The sequence below is a fragment of the Spea bombifrons genome, chromosome 3 (genome assembly GCF_027358695.1).
Source record: "Spea bombifrons isolate aSpeBom1 chromosome 3, aSpeBom1.2.pri, whole genome shotgun sequence".
Classification (NCBI taxonomy): Eukaryota; Metazoa; Chordata; class Amphibia; order Anura; family Pelobatidae; genus Spea; species Spea bombifrons.
Genome location: NC_071089.1, coordinates 14,858,671 through 14,880,942, shown reverse-complemented (window position 1 = coordinate 14,880,942; position 22,272 = coordinate 14,858,671). Strand labels below are relative to the sequence as shown.

The window sequence follows — 22,272 nt, the reverse complement described above, 5'->3', positions numbered from 1 at the left end:
TTGGCTATTGTTGTATTGTAGCTACTATGTATACAGTGTTTAATGAAATATGTAAACAGTATAGAAGATTTGTAGTACATGTATGGCATGATATTCAGTTAGTTTAACAGAGTAGCAGATACTACAGACATAGTAGGCCCTGCCATGTAGGCCATCTAGGCAGCCGGCTCGGTAGAGGGTGCAGGGAAGGGGTACTGAAAACATTGCTTGTCTAGGACCCTAGAAACCCTAACTTGCTTATAGAGAATGCCCATAATAACAGTGTATGGTGATGCTGTTTCAATAGTAAGGTAATTTGGGATAGCGTAATATTGAGACGACAGTAGGAAGGTCTGAGTCTGCCGTGATCTAAAAAAGAGGTAATGAGAACCACAGTAGGTTAAGTCAATGTGAATCAACGAATAACGGGGTGCATGTACACAACGGAGAAAAAACAAGCAATAATGGTGCAATATAGTTGAGCTACACAAAGCTGTCACTCACAAACGAACGTAGTAAAACAGGCTCAATAGTGCAGTATCTTAGTGTAAATGTAAACTGTGGTACAACATTAAAGGCTGTGCAAAAGCGCTTGATTATAAGAGTCCAGATAAATCCAATAAAAGTCCAAAACCTGCGGTCTTATTCTCGTTTCTCTCGAGTCTTGGAGTCTTTTTATTTCGCAGATTTTAAAGAAGTCATTAAAAAGAAATTTTAACAGAATCCTCTGATGGGCCTGTTTTACTACGTCCATTTGTGAGTGACATTCACATTACACACAGCGTTGTGTTGCCCGACTATATTGCGCCATTATTGTTTGTTTTTTCTTCCTCATGTACATGCGCCCCGTTATTCGTTGATTGGCAATTTTAACATCCTGAGGAGTGTTCTTTGGGCAGCTGCAGTACTTTTGAGAAGTAATAAAAAAGAAAAAATTATTATTCACTTTATCACGTGAATAGGTCAATGTGAAACAAGGACTTCTTCTATTATCACCCATGCTGTTGACCGTTATTTCCATCAACCCTACAAGCCTTACATCCCATGAGGATGTTATGTTAACAGCTGGGCAGTCACGTGATTCCACCCTATAGCTTATCTGCACAATATAGTGTTTGCTAGAAAAGTGATATAGAGTTTGTTTATTGATATGAACTGAAAACTGCTTTATTAACTAACTTAAGTTAATATTAGACAATAGAAGAATTGAACACTCCTATTTAGTTCAGTGTTCCTACTCTTTCACAGACTACAGTATATGTTTTTTTTATTTACTTTAACAGTGTAGTGTTTTATATTCTTAGTGTATATGTGTGCTTTAGTTGCAAAACAGTCTCTACAAATTCGTGTAAAGGAAAGAACTTTCACTTATTTGTACAAAGTATATGCATTTGCTGGAAGAATAGACCTTTTATTTCTCTTTAAAAAGACCTAGTCAACAGGTACTTCCTCTTGGTAAATGAAAATTGTAGTAAAATAATGATTAAAAACCAAATGACAGACAATTGTTCTCTTCGTCTATCATTTGCGCAGGCCAAATTTATTGTAGAATATTTAAAGGCTTTTTAAACAAAAAAAAAAACAAAAAAAAAAACGTTTTTGGTGAATTTTTTTTCTGTTTGTTTTTGATCCAGCTTTAACTAGTCACTGAAACATTATTGCAACCCCTTAGAATCCCCTGAGTACTGGTTCTATAGTGAAAGCAGGAATATGAAGAAGGCTGTCAAAAGATGAGACATCCCCAGGGCTTGGTGTGGGTTTTATTTATGTAACACTGTTTCTCCCAGAAAATAAAATAACATAAAATATGTATTTGGCACAAACTGGGACTCTTCCTTTTTAATTCCATAACAAAAATCCTAAATTTATGCTTATTGTTAAGATCTCAAGTAAAAATACTTTGAGGGTGCCTTTGAGATCCCCACTGCCCTCCAGCCAAGCAAATGGATGTGCAACCTGCACAATCAGAAAGTTATTGAGTTATGTCCATCAATCATACATTTGCAAAACGTAAAACAAGAAAAGTAAACATCTCAACATACCCGATTAACACTTGGTTAAACACTGAATAAAATGTAATTAACTTATTCTGAAACTTGAGAACCATGTTCTGCCCAGTCTGATTTTAGTTAAATAAAACATTATCACAAATGACAATGCCTAATTATACTCCTGAGACAGCTCCTTGCAATTAGGCAATGATATTAAATCTTAGGTTTCTAGATGCAAAGAGAGGGCTGCATAGTACTCAATACGTGCGCTTTGTAGTTAAAAAACACGCTTTCATCAATAAACCCCAAGCAGTTTAATTCCATTTAATCTCATTTACTATTCTTTCCCTTTGGAAAGCCTTTTAAGGTAGATTCTATCTGCCTTGCTATACAGATTGCTTGCGTTTCCACTATTCAAAGGTCGTCAAATTTTAGATCGCCACAATTTCTGGCTTCTATCCTCAGGCGCTGAATCCAGCTGCCATTCATTCACTTCCTAATACTTTTGTGTTGTCTCTTTGGTTAGTTTTCCCACACTAAAACAATTACTTATTTGCTTTAGGGATTTACTTATCTAGAATTCTAATCTATTTCATGAATTCATACATCATATCTATTAATCGCATGCATCTTGGGTGGTGGGAGGGATATAAATCCAAAATATATCATTTGTAATTATTCCATTTTTAGTAGTTATTTTCCCATTAATTTCTCTCCATCTCTACAGGCCTTATATCATATATAAGAGTCCTTCCAGCATTATCATCTCAGTGTAAAAAAATATTCTTGAATGGTCTAAAAAAAAAAAATCATTTCCGATGAGGGGAAAAAGATCAGAACCAGCCCATTTGTCAAATTCTTCTGAAAATCAACGTATCTCTCTTCTGCTCGACATTAAAGTTAGGAAAATCTAAGGCAGATGGTACAATGAAGTAATTCGATGCCAAATCATTTTCTTTTTTCTTGTTTATTTTTTTGTATTTTGAGATATTAAGTCACTTAACAAAAATACGAGTTCAGCCATCGTTTCGACTTTAAGATGAATTACTTTGTCCCTGTGTCTGTTTCACCGGGGATTTAATGAATATGCTTTTCCCGTTATCAATGCAGATGCCATTCAGGAAGAACACTTGCTTGTCACAAACCATTTTTTTTTCTGTCACTGTGGCAACATCTTCCCATGCTCCCTTGTACATTTCTGACTATGCTCTTGTTTCCTTTAAGGTCTGGCACACCTGATGATGGGCGACCAAGGTACGGGCTCTGTTCCTTTTCCACTCTGCTTTCATTGTTTCCTATTGTTCTGTAACGGCTTCAGCCCTTCACCGCAACAATGGCCAATTGCTTCAGAGCTGTATTTGACTGCAAACCTAACACATTACCCTTAAGCCACATCCTTATTTCTTTCCTGTTCTGCTCACACTTTGTATCCTTTTTCCTTTTCTGCAATATAATAACTGAACTAAATTGGGTCAACTAAGCCACTAATTATAACAAAAAAAAAAAAAAGAAAGAACAAAATATATGGTGTTTTGCTCAGATTGTAAAGAAAATTGCTGAAGGGACAGGATGAAAATTGTCAAAGTGAAAAAGCGCTTTCTTGTTAGATTGAAACGACAGTCAGTTTATCATATTGTACCAAGTGTCTCCATTAATATTCATTGATGCATGGCTGATTCCAAGAGCGCACCTTAGCTGATTCCGGAATGTTCAAGTTGTTCAATCCTGTGTTAAATTATTTGACATTGCTTGCGTTCCCCAAAAGGTGGTCTTTTTCATAAAAGCATGGATGTATTAGTGTCGTTCTGCATGTCCACCATTGGTCAAACATGCACCAATTTCTGGATCATGCCTCATCGTAGATGTCATTTTCATCGTTTCCATTAGCTTACTCAAAGCACTCTACCACATTTACATATATTCATGAACTTTTTTTCTTCTACTCTCTTTTGTCTGGAAATGCTTTCTTCACGGAACCATTCCATCAAATATGTAGGTAAAAGTAAAGGTACAAATTTTTAATTTCTAATTATAGATATGTATTATATTTCGAAATGTTAAATGTATTTTAATGCTAAATGATCAGATTACTTGAGACTTGATCAGTTTTATATACTGTAGAATAACACAGATAGACTACACACGAGTTCTCCTACATCTTAGACAGTTGTTTATTTCTTCAGAATTATTCTACAAAACACTAAATATACAAATATTTGCTAGACTTGGAATCATACAGTGCTAGAATATGTGCAGTATGAAATTTGTTTAGTAAAGTAAATTATTGAAAACAATATTAAAAAATGTAGGACAGGCACTAAAAGTAATATAATGTTCCAATCTATAGTTGGATACGTTCCATACAACAGCGTGAATGTTCATTGAATACCAACTTCTCAATTAAATAATAGAAGTTTGTCTGATTCATATGTTATACTATGGGTTTCATTGGGGTTAAACTGACAATATAGGGCATACATTGACAGTTTGGTAGATGGGCAAAACATCTTAAGTAAAAATGTATTGTATTAAAAGCTACGATGCCTGTTTTTGTCCACCCTTGCGCATGCTGGCTCTTTATGGACCGATATGTATGTACTGTACACACAGGGCTAGGTTCTATACTAGGTTCTCCCTTACCTGCTCAAAAGAAAAGAATTAATATTAAGGACGTAATAAGCGGAGCTACGGCCAAACTTGCTGGTGCACAGTAATTACTAAACAGGCCGATTCTCATTTCTGCATAAAGTATGGTAGATGCTCTTCTGGACACTCACGTGGAGTCAAGCTGTGGAAGGCTCATTTACACTTAATGGTGTTCATCCATGTGTACGGCGTGCACAAACTACATACAGATAGGCTTTGTGCTCAGCCCTGTTTGCGAATGACATCATCATCTTTCTTTTTGTTGGGAGTTAAGCAAATGTGCTGCAAATCATGGCGATAATTGCAGTTTGTATCCCTGTATCATTTTGATGACTTGCCCATCTGTACGATGAGCATACTTTTGCGGCATACAGTATATAATCGTTATGCTGCCGTGCGCACAGAGAATATAGTCATCTGTTAATTTTGTAAGATTTCTGCAAGGAGAATAATGGAGTTTGTTTTTAACACCAGCTAATACTCCAGATGAGTATTATTGCTCAGTACATTGGCTAGTTCATTCTATATTTACATTTTATCACTACAAAGTATACTTTTCATTGCAGGTTGCATCAGATCAGTTGCATAAATAGTATTTTATTGGTTAAAGAAACAAATTTTTCCAAGTAGTCACCATTATATCAAAGTGAAAGAGTTGTGCCCTAGATAAGTTCTATAGAAAAACAATAGATTTGTATGGGGGACTTTCTGTGTTTTGGGTGCCCTAATCCTTTACAAATCTTCTCATCGGCTGCACCTACTATCCACCATGAGGACTGTCTATGGCCAGTCAACCCCAACTGGTCCACTGTGGTGTCAAGGGCATAGACTATTTTCCTCCTGTTCCATTAGCACGTCATGCCTCCATGATCCTTACATTACATATGGAGCACTAAAAAAGAGATTTATGAATGCACCACAATGGACTAAAAGGGGCAGGGGTCATAGAATTACTCACCTAAGTGGAAGCTTTCAGGCAGTCAGGTTTTAGCAAATCTATCACAGACGCTTAAAACAAGACAAAATAGCTAGTATTGGGATTTACAACTCTTGCTGTCATTAAATGCATGACTGTATATCACCTAACATCCTCAGTCTCTTGGGGAACTGAGCATAGCAGCATCCATCTTTATCTAGAAGCCTGCCAGAAGTCCCTTATTGAAGCAAAGGATTTAAGATATGGGACATCTGGACTGAATTCACAAAATGTATCATGCTTTCTCACAAACCAATCAAGTTGCCGTGGTTTTTGTCCCTATACAGAATACCTTATTAATATTTTATTTCAAGGTGATGATGTGAATCAATATATTGAACACCTCCTATGTTTTCTGCTCCTCTTGGTATGTTTTACTTATGCTTTTCATTGAATGTGGACTGCTGTGCGGTGAATGATGCAGAGCACAGACTATCACCACCTCCACGTGTTTCTCGTGAGACTGAACATTTAGAGGGAGCAGTGTATATGCCGGCCAGAATTTCACATTACTGCAGGAATGATGCCCCTATCCTTGAAGTGATGGGAGTGGGTAAATGTAGGCTACGATCCTTAATGCAGCATTACAAGTACACAAACTAATAGCTAAAATAACAATCATCACGTTCATCATTAGTGACCTCAAAAAATGGGTCCACCTCAAAATGTAGAAAACTGTGTGATGTCATCCATAGTAGCATTAAAAAAAAATGCAGCCCTCAACAGGTTAGAAAAAGCCAAAATCTGCTCATTTGCCAAACCAATTGCCCCCCCCCCTGCTCTAAGGTTTAATTGCTGAGGCAACACACATTTAGTGCAACAGTATTGGTAAAAAACACATTATTTTTTATAACTATGTTAGGGGATACATTAAAGATTTATATTGTTATTCACCTTTTTAATCCTATTTTGATACTTAAATAAATTTGGTTAAAGCCCCTGGATTTTAGTGGTCCAAATATAGACAAATTAATTCATATTAAAAGAAAGGTACGTTGATTTTATTTTTTCTTCTCATTTCTCATGTTTCACTTATTATTTTGAAGACCCTCCATTTTGCTATTTTTGACAACCCGGGTGGTCAAGAACTGGGACGAGGAGACAGGAAGAAGGGGTTGCACCGGGCCCCCCAGAGCCACGGGCCCTGTCGCAGCTGCGACCGCTGTAGTTACGCCAGTGCTTGGAGTACACGTGGGGCTTTGTCCAGAAAATAGAGTGTATGGGCTGGCACAATGCATGTCAGTAGTGGAAAGCCCAGTAATAAAACATCCCGAAGCACACGTGAAAGACAATGGTGCCTCTAATACAATGCAGATTAACAGAAAGGGAACACAGAAAGGATACAGTCAATGACTAAACTGTTTCGTAAAGGCTCTTTTACGCTAGACACATAGAGGCTGTATGTGGAATTCAAAGTAAACACACACAATAAAGCTTCAGGAAGCAGCCCAAAATCTTTACATCGGAGAAGAAAGGGGGGCATTTCTTCCCCGCTACCCATGCCTGCTCTCCCCTGAGTGTCACAAAGCCAGACGCCTAAACAAGTTATAAAAAAGGGGAATTTCATCCAACTGCATATTAAGATTGTAAATATGTACTTATACTTACCAGCCATCAACCCACGTAAGATACAAAATCTCCAGTACATAAAATGGCAAAAATGATTACTATTAATCCTTTATATAGTGCCGTCAAATTCCGTAGCGCTGTACAACGGTCATCACTGTATAAAGCAAGTAAATGTATTTGTATATTTCTTGCGTATTCCATAAGAACATTTATTTCAAATATGTTTCAAACCTCTCACTTGGCAAGTTGCATTTGCTAAGTTTTGTGACGACACATTAAAGGGTTAACGTTCGCAGCGCTTCACGGTCAGGTGTATAGTAAAGATGGCTACATCCCGTTCTGAAATTAACCATTTAAGTCCAGAAAATAAAAGCGTTCATGTTAAACAGTAGGCTAGCTAAATCACACATCGCCAGGGACCAATATCCATATGTTCTTAGCATTTATAAATATGGATTCTCTGCACAGTTGACAAATGCTTTATCTATTCCAAAGACGACATAAAACTATTTCATATATTTCACGGATCTCTCTCAGCAGCCATAACCATTGCAGTAAATAAAATCAAATGAAAGATTTTTGGCTCTGGCATGCCAGTGTAACACATGCACACACCAGGCCTACAGTAATAATTACATCTGCTTAATTACTATGTATGGGTAGTTTGCTTAGCGTTCCCATGAACCAGCTTCTTAATGCCTATCTCTATTGTCTTTGGCAAATACATTAAAATGCCGTAAAAAGTGGATCGACCCTAATCTGATTAAAACAAATGTTTTATTTCGACTGCAGTTGTTAATTTTTTTTAAAAAATATATATTTCCTGTGAATATTTTGTGAAAATGCCCATTTCCGTCAATTTGTTTTTCCAAGTTCTTAAGTGATCTGGAATTGATGTGTGCGCATGTTTAACTACCACAAACACAGCAGTGTGTCCTTAACGCTCTCTGTGGTATATACATTGATAAAACAGATATAAAAGCTCAAATTGTTGCCGACATCCTTTTCCTTGTCCGTCCACGTATTGGGTGTTTACTTCAACCTTTATTTCAATAGACATATGGAGAATTTCAGGCAACATTTTTTATGGTTTTGAATTAAGGTTTAGACAGGATATTATCTCCAAAATTTTACCTTAAAGAAAAAAGTACACTGTAGTAATATAAGTTCACATTTGCAGAAATATTTGCTTTTTTAGCCAATTAGGATCCCTAAGCTACTACCTAAAATGCTTAGTTGGAAGCACTAACCCTATACATTATAGAGATATATTCCATACATTACATTGTTGAACCTATGGATGTCTTAACGGAGGCACCTACATTAAAATATAAATAAGTAAAAGAGCAATTTAATAATTTATATTCTAAATGTAATAATTTATGTTTTGTGCTTATATTGTACATTTAATTTGTTTTTTTTTATATTGTGGATGTGCCATTAAACTTAGTTCTAATTACGTTCAGAGCGAATCTGTGCATTCGAATGTTTGCCCGATATATCAAAACCTTTAACAAATTGTTTTTAAAACATCAAATAAATGAAAGTGCTTTTTGTATTTTTTATATAAGATTTTAGGTCCAATAATTTACAGCAAAAATTTTTTTTTATTTACTTTCACATTATGGTTTTACATTAGAAAGTGAATATTGCTATATCTTTTAATGTCGGAAATGATCCCAGCTGCCACCTAAGGATTTTGTATTTAAAATATATCCAGCCTTGAACAGTTTTATGTTTTGCATCGGTGTTGCTAGAGAATTGTTTCCTTGGAATATATTTCCTGCGTTTTAATTAGGCAGCAGTTACCCAAGATAATATCGGCAAGGTCCTTGATCTTCAGAAGATCAAGATGACTCACATCAGGTCAACTGAGATTTCATTTTAATACTTTTTCTATAAAAATGTAATATCAGTGTAATATGAATGTTCACAACAAGCCATATGCTTTTACACACACAAGGTTTCCATCCAACATGGAATGAAAAAAATATTGTTTCTTTGTATAACAATATTTAATGCATTACGGCGGTCAAAACAGTAGAAGTCAATTTATGTTCATGTATGAAAGGTGGACTCACACGTAAGTGTAGTTTTATATATACATATATATATATATACATCCAGGTTATTATGTAGCATAACATACTGAAATATATAGTTAGGATGTTAGTATAAAAAGAATAAAGTTCTTAGAAGTATATACTCTTGAAGTCTTCATTCCCTTCAATGGCTGCTACATTTTGAAGATGGAAGGGGTATTTCCTTGCGGATCTTCTTTCCTATAGGACACGGTCGCACAATTGCAGTGACCAATTGAATCTTTTTCAACACTAACAATTTCACTGCCGGTATCATTGCCCCGAGCACATGTTCTCTGCAATAAAAAAAGCCGTATATAGGCACTAAAAACGCGATATTGGATCCAAGCAATGGTCGGTTATATCTGTAATTTAATTCATTCAGAATTGCCACAAGAAATTGTATCCCCACGCCTATTATATGCTCATGTTGACAGCTGTTGTTTATATATGTACAGTTCTGAAACATCCCCAAACTCCGCAGAAGTACATCATATTTCTAGTTTTCTAGTATTTTCCCGTAGTTTCCTTGCTTCTGGCTTTCAGCACAGTTGCTGTTTAATAACACCTTGGGGTTTATGCAACATTAATGTTGTAAAAAGGCCAGCTATTTCACCAAATCATATTTGTTATACTTTTTGCTTTATACGATTGTGTTACATTACAATTGTTTAGACCACTGATGAGTATTTTAGGTTTGTAGAAACTCTATATAATGTATATTATTTATAATATTTAGTGGATACGGTTTAAAGCTGTCGTTTTTATGACTCAATAAACATCAACCATCAAGTACAGGTATAAACACACATTTTGTCATTGTGTACTAGAAACTAAATTAAATATGCTTCCTCCAAACATTACTTATCTTTTGATAAGTAAAGAATCACTGCTTCCCTGGATCTTCGGGTTTTCTTCGTCTTTCTTCTCCTTTCTTCTAAATTTATTTTCTCTATAACTAACACTGAGTAGACCTGGAAGCAGTTTTTTTTTCACCCAAGACTGCATATGATCTTTAGAAATATCTGTTAAAATCTTGATCTGGGAGCTATTGAAGTTTTAAGCAACCAAATTTGGATGCCGTGATAAAAAAGTAATTCAAGGTGGTATAATCTGGAATGTTTAAAAAAAAATTATTTTTTTTTTGCTGGGAGAAAGATGTCGCACTTTTAAATATAATTATTCAATTGAGCATAACCTTTTCTAACTTTTTTACCTTTTTGCAAATCTACTGAAATATTTTATTAGATCATTATTTCTATTACAGCAGCAGTCACTTGGCAATGTATTACAACCAGTGAAATGTAATCAATAGAAATAGCCATTTCACCAAAGAAATCTTTATATGGATAGTGATATATATATATGGCATATGCCATTTTTTTATACGAGATATCAGATAGTTCATATAATATCATTTAGCATGTTTAACTTTTTTTAAATGTTGTAAAAGATACATTTCTGAGCAGTATTTTTTTTCTTAACGTCAGATATTGTAAAAGTATATCAAAGATAATGCCACATGAAAATTACCTTTCACAACGAGCAAGTGCACACGAGGACAGTTGTTGTAATGTAAAGTGACTATGTGGTGAAAATGCTTTCTCTAGATGTGTCACACTGCCAGTCCTTGTAAACATCATTTTGGGTTAAATTTTAGAAATGTAACTGGTGGTTAAGTGTCATACGTTTTAACCGTTTGAATAAGAAGACCAAATTACCATTTGACCCCTCAATTTTCTAGGCTGAATTGCTGGTTCTATCTATCTATCTATCTATCTATCTATCTATCTATCTATCTATCTATCTATCTATCTATCTATCCGTCTATCTATCTATCTATCTATCTATCTATCTATCTATCTATCTATCTATCTATCTATCTATCTATCCATCTATCTGTCTATCTATCTATCTATCTATCTATCTATCTATCTATCTATCTATCTATCTATCTATCTATCTATCCATCTATCTGTCTATCTATCTATCTATCTATCTATCCATCTATTTATCTATCATCTATCTATCTATCTATCTATCTATCTATCTATCTATCTATCTATCTATTTATCTATCATCTATCTATCTATCTATCTATCTATCTATCTATCTATCTATCTATCTATCTATCTATCTATCTATCTATCACAAAGAAGCATGTGTTATGCACAGGAATCAGTGGGATAACTCTTGGTCCTTTGACTTTTTATCGATCCCAGACTCACAGTGCGGATAGATAATCTTGGCGTTATCCGTCTGTACAGCTAGAGACTTACCTGCTGGCTCCCCTACCTATCCTATGAGAAATACCCAGTCCCTATGCTATTACTGATTACCATGGCTGGCAATCATCTCTGCCTCGGCAGGCACAGAACTCTGCCCGCGCTCCCTCATACTTTTGTGGGCAGCTGGATGGTGATATACGGTAATATGACACCATATTTGTTATGTGTGTTTACTGCCCCATTTAAATTGGACATGCTGTGGAATTTGTCAAGAAATAAAAGATAATAATAATAATAGAATCTTAATATCCATGTTATAATTAAATCAAAATAATGCAAAATACAGCATCAAATATACGTTACTGATCTTCTGGATATACGTATAATTCACTAGCACCGTGTCAGACTAATCTCTTAGAATATCATACTGAGCTTTTCATTTTATTGAAGATTTACAATTAGTCGCAAAGCTTTAAAATTTGACACTTTCTCCTCCCGTAAAGCCTTTTTAAGGAAATGTCATCCTGTTGCTCCCAGTTTTTTTCTTACTTTCAGATAGAGACATTTTGAACACTTTTCCGTAGGGTATGTATCCGGTGTCTTGTTTAAGATTCCACAATCCATAATCGTGGAAACATTAGGTATACAAACACATTTGAGCTTCCCAGGAGTGCTGTACCAGAGAATTCCCCATTCTTTTATCCACATGGGAATATTGAGGGGCAGACTTTAGGGAGTTAGGGCTGGACACACGTGGACGGAACAAGCTGCCAACGGCAGAAAATGGGTCGGACTGATAGGGAATGGATGAATCTAAATTCCGTTCACCTACCAAGAGATCAAAAGCAATCCAGGTGAGATCCAAAGAGTTCCCACCTACATAGGGCTAGTGTCTCTCTCCTTGGTACAGTAAATAATATAGAAGTATTGATAATGTATTATGTACATTAATATATACCGTATTATATATACTATATATTTATAATATATTATATATAGGAGTAAATTTACACTGTTTAAAGAATATTTAAAGCATGAAAATATTTGTTCTAGTTTATTGACAAGTGTTATATTTTCAAAGCACAGGACTTTTCCGTAATACATTGTAATTCCACTTCCCCCCTTTTCGGTTTGCAGTGAATATTTTAATCAATCCAATCAATATACCACATAATGTATACGAAAGCATATTTGAACACATGAAAAGAATGAAAATGACTTTGAATGCTGTTTACACTTCGACGTATACTTTATAGCTAACACAATCAATTGTAATATGCAGTTAAAGATAATCTAAATTCTGTGCGATTGTATTTTTTTTTCATGCAGTAATGATTTTCATTGTAAGCCTTATATGATTTTTTTTTTGTTTTGTTCCATTCTTACATTTCTTTGTAACTTAAAAGCGAGTATTATTTCCTAAAATGCTTGATGCCGCATAGAAATAACTGCCAGTTCAAAACACAGCTTTATTTATCTTTGGCAATTTTACCTCTGGATGAAAATGGTTATTTAAGAACTGATTTCTGTTATCTGATGTTTACTTACTAAATCCCTGTCTTCATATTTCGGTGACTTTGTCAGTTGCATGTCAACCGTCTTCTTATCAAGCAACAATTTATTGTATTATTGAATCCCCGTTCACTCAAAGATCACCGACAACACTAAATCCTAAATATGAAGTTTTAGGAGAAACCATCTCAAGCTAGAGGAATTAACTTGAAAAGCCGACAATAATAATAATCTGATGGAGAGAATGGGGCAGTAGAGTCTCCTTGTCACCTCGGTGAGTTGTAGAACCTCAGATTTTATTTATCCCAACTGACAGCACTATGGAATTCTTTCTCCTCTTACAGAGCAATACTTATCTGCTGCTCCGTTGTACTTGTACTGAAAATAATAATGAGGTCTGTGTTGCCGTTAATGTTGATACTATAGTGTCTCATGTGCATAAGGATAATGGCTATTCTCTAATGCCATATGATTCTTCGGCCATGATGGCACGAAACCCAGCTGTGTTTCAAAATGCTATCCAAGAGACATTATCATGATACACCACAGTAATCAAATAGATAAAGGAGACTATTTTGTTTATTTTGTAGGTGTCGGTAATGATTTTTCGACGTTGGCTTCTATGTAAATTGTAATACTGGAACCATATGTGGCTATTGAATGCTAGAAACTCAACACTCATTTTTATTTTGCTTACAAATCTCTGCATTTTTACTGTCCACATGAAACAGACACCCCATTACAAGAAAAAAACATGAAAAATATATCGCATATAGGGGTAAGAATTAGGATTTGGTATAATCTGGGATGTAGATTTTCAATATGGCAACCATAAAACGGACATCCCTGGATTGCAGCAAGTCATTCATTTCTCTCATAGTCTACCTACAGGATAGTACAGATAGAAACAAGTGTTTCTTTTTTATTTTATTCGGGTAATATAAACTTGCCATTGAGGGATCAGCTTGCATCATGAAAATCATGATACAAGTTATATCATAATTTTCATATATATATATATATATATATATATATATATATATATATATATATACTGTATACATTTTGGGGGATATATTCTTTAGGTGCATTTGTCTGTTTTCACATTTCACATGGCAGACATCAATGTCCAGTATAAGGCAATAATGCCTCCATCTCTCTAAACAGTGCATCTACCAATGCCAAACAGCCTCTCTTTTTTTTTGGTTCAACATCAGCTCAAAGGAAAAGAAATAAACACCAAATAGTGAACGTGAAAATAAAATATAAAAAGGTACTTCCTCACTGTACTGCCGCAGCCCGCAATAACACTCCTCTTAGTGTTCGACAAAAAGCAACCCAGAATTAGGCGCGCATGTACATATGTGGGAGAAAAAATAAACAATAATAGTGCAATACTGTGGGATTCAAAGTGCTATGTGTACGTGTAATGTATGCACTCACAAAATTACAGATGGTCAAGGCTCTTCAGAATAAAATTCTTTCTTTATTTCTTCTTATAACTAAAAAAATTGATAAAAAGAGAACGGCCAATGGTGCAATAAATTCCTGTAGTTGTTATAGGAAAATAAAAATGCACTTACAAGATGGTCGATATTTTCAGGCACTTCAACTAAAAGTCCGAAGTTAAAAGCAATGGAGTCAACAGCATTAAATAGTCCTCGTAGGTAGTCCTCAACGCGTTTCGCCTATCGGCTTCCTCAGGAGAACAGTTTCTTTCTGAAAAATTCATGGTGTTCGTGGGTGTATAGACTAGACTCTCTACACCCACGAACACCATGAATTTTTCGGAAAGAAACTGTTCTCCTGAGGAAGCCGATAGGCGAAACGCGTTGAGGACTACCTACGAGGACTATTTAATGCTGTTGACTCCATTGCTTTTAACTTCGGACTTTTAGTTGAAGTGCCTAAAAATATCGACCATCAACATCAGCTCAGCCATATCTTTTAACCAAATCAGAAAGGGGGCAGGTGACTGAAGGAATTATTGCATAGTATTACTGTACATTATGGAGCTCATGGGTTGTCCGTCTCAACTGTTGGGGACACTGGAAGCCTTAGGTTCTGTTACAGATAAAGGACAAGTATCTTGTGATGGTTTTGAAACTTAAGTTCTTCTTTATCAAGAATCGCATATAAGCTTCTGCTTTGCCTTTAAATATATAGATTCCCCAAAACATGTTTTTCATGACTTTTATTCCTGTCGTCTTCTTCACCCTTAAGAACAGTAGCTGCCCGCCGCTCATTAAACTTCAGCTGTGGGATTCCTGGATTAGTTTAAGAAACGACTCCATAAAGCTATGCTCTTCTTTCCCCTCACTGACATGTATCTCTTATTGAATCACTTTTATGTTCATGTCACTTGAACTCCTTTTATTAGAGAAGTCAGACCAAAAGCTCATCAAATTCATGTTAGTCTTCACTTTTGCATTTGCAGCTTTGTTCTCATGCTAAACACCAGCTTCTGACGATCCAAAACAAGGATGAAAGTAAATGAGTGAAACATACTGGAAAAATGACAAACGATACTTTCTAATATTTTGTTTTTTACACAGAATGTGTCAGTTCTGACACAAAGTGACACATAGTTTCTTGTTTTTGACACCAATCTACACTGACAGTGATCTCTTAAAGGTGCAGTGCTTTCTATACAAGTTTTTTGGACACATTCTATTTTATTTTAAAGAAAGTAAAGCATGGTGATTTTGTTTATTCAAGCAAGACTAATCCACATCCAATCTCAAAGATGAAAGAAGCCGTAGTTACCTTTTGGTGTCATTCTGGCAAGAATCCTGTCAATTCTTTCAATGCCCTCCTCCTTGGGGACCTCACTTCAAGCAGACCTTCCAAAGCTTAGCGTTCCCTTTACTCACTCCCTGTCATTTCATAGATTAGCATGCAACACAAGAAGAAAGGCAAGTGACCAGAATTAATCAAACCTTAAGAAATTATATCTGGATAACAGTTTTCCGCGGATTAATACTTCACTTTAAACAGTGCATTAGGTAAGCAGTAGAAACAACACTTTTAAGTGATAAAAACATACTACAAAAAACACATCAGAAATGAAGAGACTCTATACCCTTCAGATATATTGTATATATATTACCAGGACATTTGGTAATGTCTAACAGAATACATTTCCCCTGTGTTCAGTCATAGAGGGGAAGTCTAGTAAAATACTTACACACACTCACAAACACATAGTAACATACATACACATACAATAACATACTAACACACACACTCACATATACAGTAACATGCTTACACATCTACGGTATAGTAACACATACACACAGTAACATACTTATACACACTTACACAAACATACAGTAACATGCCTTTCACACTCACACATAGTAAGATACATTACACACATACATACACAGTAACATACTTACACATGCATAAATACATATAGACAGATGCACATGCAAACTTACCTCTACCTTTTTTAGCTCAGGAGGGGGTAGTCCACCGGCCTGCAGCTCATGCACTCCTCACACACTGCATCAGAGCACCAGGAAATGACGTTATATTCCGGACCTCAGGCTCAATCGGTGTACTTGGACTGAGGGAGAGAATACTGGGGGCTCAGTCGCATGCCTCGACCGGGGTGAGGGTTTGGCAGCGCTGATATTGGGGGCCCTCAATGGACAGGGCTCCTAAAGCAATATGGGGGCCTCCATTACACCAGTACGGGCCATGTTATCACAATATATTAGCTCTCCTCTGGGCTAAATATTTTCAACCATACCTGGAAACAGCATCACACATTGTGGCACATAATTATAATAAAAAGATAATCAGAAATAATGTCCTAAAACTCTCAATATCTGGGTTTCTTTGCCTCCTCTGCGTTCATAGGAACAGAGAATGTGTCGGCAGTTAAAAAACATTCAGTGCATCTAGTTTGCCCAATTTCTGAATGCTTTCCTTAGTCCCTCTAAGAAACAATTAACATCACTGTACAGCAGATGACCCACTGGAGACATTGACTTATTTTTAATAGGTAGATGATTTTAAATGAAACATAATGCCGTGACCTTACTTAACAGCGTAGTTTGAACACAAACTTGACTTAATAAGCTGTTCCCTCTTGACTGTAACATCTTGTAACTATATGAAAATTCTAGTATTCCACTTGATTGATTTTTTTGCTCAAGATTTATACATAACTTGAGTGGACTAGATATTAGACTTGTGCATTTGGATTTGTATGAATTAAAATTTTAACAAAATTTGCCAATTTCATCAATTCGCACGAATCTCAAAAAGGAGGAGGAAACCCAACAAAAAAAGAAAAAGAAGTAAAAGACCTCAAGATTTTTGTTTGAATTTTGTTGGTTCTTTCACCCTCGCTCTCTCACACGTTCTCTTACACTCTTTTACACTCTTATTCCCTTATTCCCATTAAATTATTCACACTTTCTTATTCACATTCTCTCCCTCTCATTCACTCATTAATGCTCTCTCATTCAATGTCTCCTTACTTCCTCCACCGACTATGTCCCTTTCTTCTACGGCATATTCTTGTTTTGTTTTTTTCGCCCACTACTCCTTGCGTCTTTTTTCTTTATCCACTTCTCCATTGACATGGTCTCCCGGGGAAGCTCAATATGCATTTTGACCTAAAACGTTTTGTTCAGGGTTACTCTAGCCCTCAAACTTTTACCTACAGGCATCGTGCTAGAACTACGTAAACAATTGTTTTGAATGTTTGCTTGTTTCAGAAATGTTTACAATATATTAAAAAAAAATAAAAAAAAATTTAAATTAAGTTATTTAAACTAAGTAATTCTAAAAGCAATTGTGGTTTTTACAAGCAAAAGCCATATGCTATATTACAACTTCCTACATGAGCAATACCATCATGACACGGTGATGCATACATAAAAATAGCCTAAAATGGAAGATTAAGTCAACATAATTATAACACAAGTGAGATATTTTTAGTGCAATTGATGTTTGTGTAAGTGTCGAATGAGGGCAGTACAGGCCCAGATTAGCCATCTGGCAAGCTGGGCAAATGCTGGATGGGCCAGTGCCTTTTTCTGGCCCTGAGGCTGCTTTTGTGGCAGATTCAATTCTTTTGTGTGTGGCCACCAGCTGGATACACGTGGCTGCACGCTGCAAGAGTGTAGTAGAACCAAGCATGGCGTCAAGCACGTACGTCACTAGTCGGCTACTGGCCTTAAAGTGCCAGGGATGATGTTTATCCCTTTTTCTGTCCCTGGCGCTTTATATTACTTTGCTACATGATGTTTCCCTTTGTTTTTTGATAATGTGGATATTTTTCTTTTGTCCTGCATCGAAAATGTGTTCAACACATAACAGTATGTTCTTGTGAAAAAATAATTAAAACTATCCAGCAAGTCTCTTGTATGGAATACTTTGAAGAAGATTTTCTATTAATGGATAATAGTCCAGTGTCAGCAAACTGGTTATTTTCTTTGAAGTTTGATGATTCAGTGTTTCCATTTATATTTGGGCTGGAGAGTGAAAAATTTTCATAGCAGACATTTACCTGGCCCTGTTAACTCTGTCCATTGCATTCATTTAGATAACATTGTTAAAATGCTGCTTTCCTTGTAAGAAATACAGGAACATGGCGTCCTGAATGCCCCTGCCATCTCTTTTATGAACGCCATCCTTACTGCAGACATCCCAACTGTCCTGGTTTCCCGATACAATCCTGATTTTGGGCAGAGGCCCTCTCCCCAGTTAGAGAGCTCATGCTCTCCACCGCCTGGTGGCAGGAAAAATTATCCATACTTAGCTACATCTTTGTGACTAAGTATCCTTCAAAGCGTAACTATGTTGTTCCTGGCAGTTTTGTGCTAAGTGTGTATTATTTAGTTGTATATTTATTATATTATAATATCATCCTAGACCTCAATGTCCTATCAACTTACTGACTCAAAAATATTTATGTGCAGCGATTGTTACTCTTGCATATATTGTTGTTCTGACTTTGCATACATATACATTTCTTGCATTTATTTGTGCTTTAGGATTCAGGTAAGCAGAAAATTGCATATTTAACAGAAATAACTTCTTAAGGGAATAAAAACCGTTTCTAGGTCCTGAGGGAAGGATAGTTATTTGTGCACAGCTGTTCAAAGTAAGCAGGATATGCTGTGTACAAAATATTGTATTTTAAAGCACTAAAATTAATTTTGTATGAACGCTCATTCTTTGGAAGAAATGTACCATTAAAATGGGGAATTTTGGGTATTTTTAATTATTTGCTTTAATGCAATTGCCAGTTTTGTAGTTTTGTTGTGAGGTATAGAGAATGGAACACCATAAACTGGAAGGCTGATTAAAATATATATATATATATATATATGTATATATATATATATATATACCGTATTGGCTCGAATATAGGCCGTACTTTTTTCCCCCACTTTAAGTCTTTAAAGTGGGGGTGCGGCCTATATTCGGGGTCTAGCACCCGACTGCATGTCCCGGGCGCCGGGCAGGCAGCGGGGTTAGGATACAGACCCCCCGCAGCGGTGCAAGGGACCTGTATCCTACTGTCTGATACGCTCAGACAGCCTCCCCTGCCAGCACTTCCCACGGGGGGGGGGTGCCGGCACGGGAGGTTGTCTAAGCGCATCGATGCGTTTTACCTCTGCCCACCCCCGACTTACCGGGACAGAATCCCGGGTGTCTTGCGGGGCCGGCGGGGGACATCTACGCAATTCGCGTATACAACTTCCGGTGCCGGCGCACCAAACTTTTAGGGTGCGGCCTATATACTGGGGCGGCCTATATCCGAGCCAATACGGTATTTATCATTATATATTACAACAAAGACTGTGATTACGTATCAAAAGCTAATTCCAAAAAATTCTATGAAAAAGAATGCTACAAATGGTGTATACGAGAATCTTTTTTTTCATGTTTCCGAATAGTTGGGAAGAAACGTGCTGCATTTTCATGTTTAAAATATCAGTTCTTCAGGGGTAATGTCATTATTATGCCAGTAATATCCCGTGCCATTTTAACTGACAAACAAAATAGTTTAGGATATAAAAATTATGTGAACTGGGATCATTTTGAAGATGCCGTTCACTTTGGGGCAATATCCATCTGCCTGGTATCATATTCTTGTGATGGAGAAATTCATTCCATATGACTGTTTTGGTGTTTTCAACATTTTGAGTCTATAAATATATTTAGAAAACATTTGATTCTCAATTATTGAAGATGCACTTTTTCCATAACTACCATACTTACTTTAACCCTGGTTTAATTCAATGCTCAAAATAGCTGATGAGTAACAAATAAAGATTTCATTTTATTTATTTATTAACTATTATTATTTAAAATATAGTCTACTCGCTCATAAAGTGGCTAAAAAAAGTTTTTTCAGGTTGTTGCTAATTTTGTTATACCCTCTTTCTTGCTTCTACTTTCATCAACTTTGAAAGCTGGTTATCAGTGAAGCAGACAGTGGATCTTTAGGATGATATTTTCTAGAGACAACTTTTGGGAATAAATTATATCGAATAATATATGAATATATTGAATTTGTTATTGTAAGACCTCAATTTATCAATTGGTGAAGGGTATAGACACACAAAACAGTGTATATATCCATCTATAGCACCAAGAGCTATTAGGAAATGTGTGCACACATAAAAATAAGTAGAGGTACATTAGGTAAAATAGCCACTATTCCCTTTTGAGAAATGTTATTATTAATAGAATTAATTAATTCATTAATAGAATGAAGATAGATTATACCTAGAATGTAATTGTGTATCACCTAAATGTAGAAACCTGGTGTCATCCAGCATATTTTGCTAAATGGCAACCCCTTCACCTTTAAGTTGCAATTAGTTCCATTTAAAAGAGTTCATTATTTTGTTGTAAACCATTTTAGTTTCAGCAAGCTTATGCACATTTCATGGTTGTAACTTACATAGTTACCACTTGAAACCGCATTGTAAGTCACGCTTCATAAAGCCATTGCAGCTGATCTGTTACAGCTGTGCTTTGTGGTCAAAATGGTAATTATAGAGTAACCATCAATATTTGTAGAATTAATATTGATTTAGACGTGTCACTTTCTCTCTGCTTTGTGCTTTGCAAGTCAATGGGTTTTCCTATATTATAATACTAAATGTGTGACTATAATTATTTATGAAGCAGAATTATATTTTATCTATATTATTCATGAGGCAGAATTATATTTTATCTATACTATTCCATTCCTGGCGTTCTTTCAGGAGAGTAAACCAGAATTGGATGCAAAATAGCGCCTTGGATCAACAGTGGGTTTGAATTTGATGGACTTCCCTTCCTTAACCTAATGTTACTATGTGAAAAAATTACTTCAAAACTATGTAAAATCTATCAATTGTATTCTGTTAGGATTATAATAAAGCCGTGTGACAAATGCAATAACCCTTTGGAATTTGCAATGAAACAATTGTGTTTTTATGTATTCTATTTTGGTTGTTTTTGTAGCTTTTCGTTAGTTTTCTTATATATGTGAAAACAGAATCTATAGACAAAATTAATTTACCCAGAATATTACCATTAACCACTGGGCTTTATTATTTGTGACCTTCAAATATGTTCCGAAAATGTTTAATCTAGTTATCATGTAATCTTTTTTTTTTCTTAGAACAACTGTAAAAAAAAAAAAAACTCCCACCTTTTTGTATTCTGACTACGGGATTGCCCTAAAATTTCTTGGTGTAGTCCACTTGAGTTGGTTGCACAGTATTTCATTTGAGTATTTTACTTTGCACAAAGTGTTTCATAGTTAAATGTTGAATTGGCTATTGAGTTGGGCATCTCTATTTGGATGATCTTCGTCAATTTACCTACTCCTGAGCAGTTGAGCTTATTTTCTTGACTTGGAGCCATTTTTTAACTCAGCTGTCACCCCGACTACAAACCTGACTCACATTGCTGTAAAAAGATGAGTTGGTATGTTTTCTCATACCAACTGATCACAAATTGGCAGTCAAGTTAACTCAATGAGTCAGTTTAAGCTGCAGTTGACTTAAATTCACACCGTAAACAAACAAGCAGCTCAATTTAAGCAACATAACTTGACAAAACTTTTATTGATATATCCTAACACCCACTACATGATATATTTGGAGGTTCACTTGTTAAAGGTAAATTCATCTTCTGACCTAGTCCCTTCTCAATTGCCATCTCACTCCACATATAGTCGCCATGTCTCTTCCTCCAATATGTAGGTTTTAATGCACTATACTGTTTATTGTTACTCTTTATTTATTCCTAAAAATACAAAG

The 22,272-nt window shown here is 35.7% G+C and overlaps 1 protein-coding gene across 2 annotated transcripts in view; it reads left to right on the top strand.

Annotated features, from left to right (window-relative positions):
• Window positions 1-22,272, top strand: part of NRXN1 (neurexin 1) — a 632,749-nt gene that overhangs the window by 59,190 nt on the left and 551,287 nt on the right. The window contains exons 4-5 of one of the 2 annotated variants that reach the window (XM_053459664.1): window positions 3,195-3,224; window positions 3,967-3,978. In XM_053459664.1, coding sequence (XP_053315639.1) covers window positions 3,195-3,224; window positions 3,967-3,978 — 42 coding nt within the window. The remainder of the gene's footprint in view (window positions 1-3,194; window positions 3,225-3,966; window positions 3,979-22,272) is intronic. The other variant, XM_053459665.1, reaches the window with a different exon arrangement.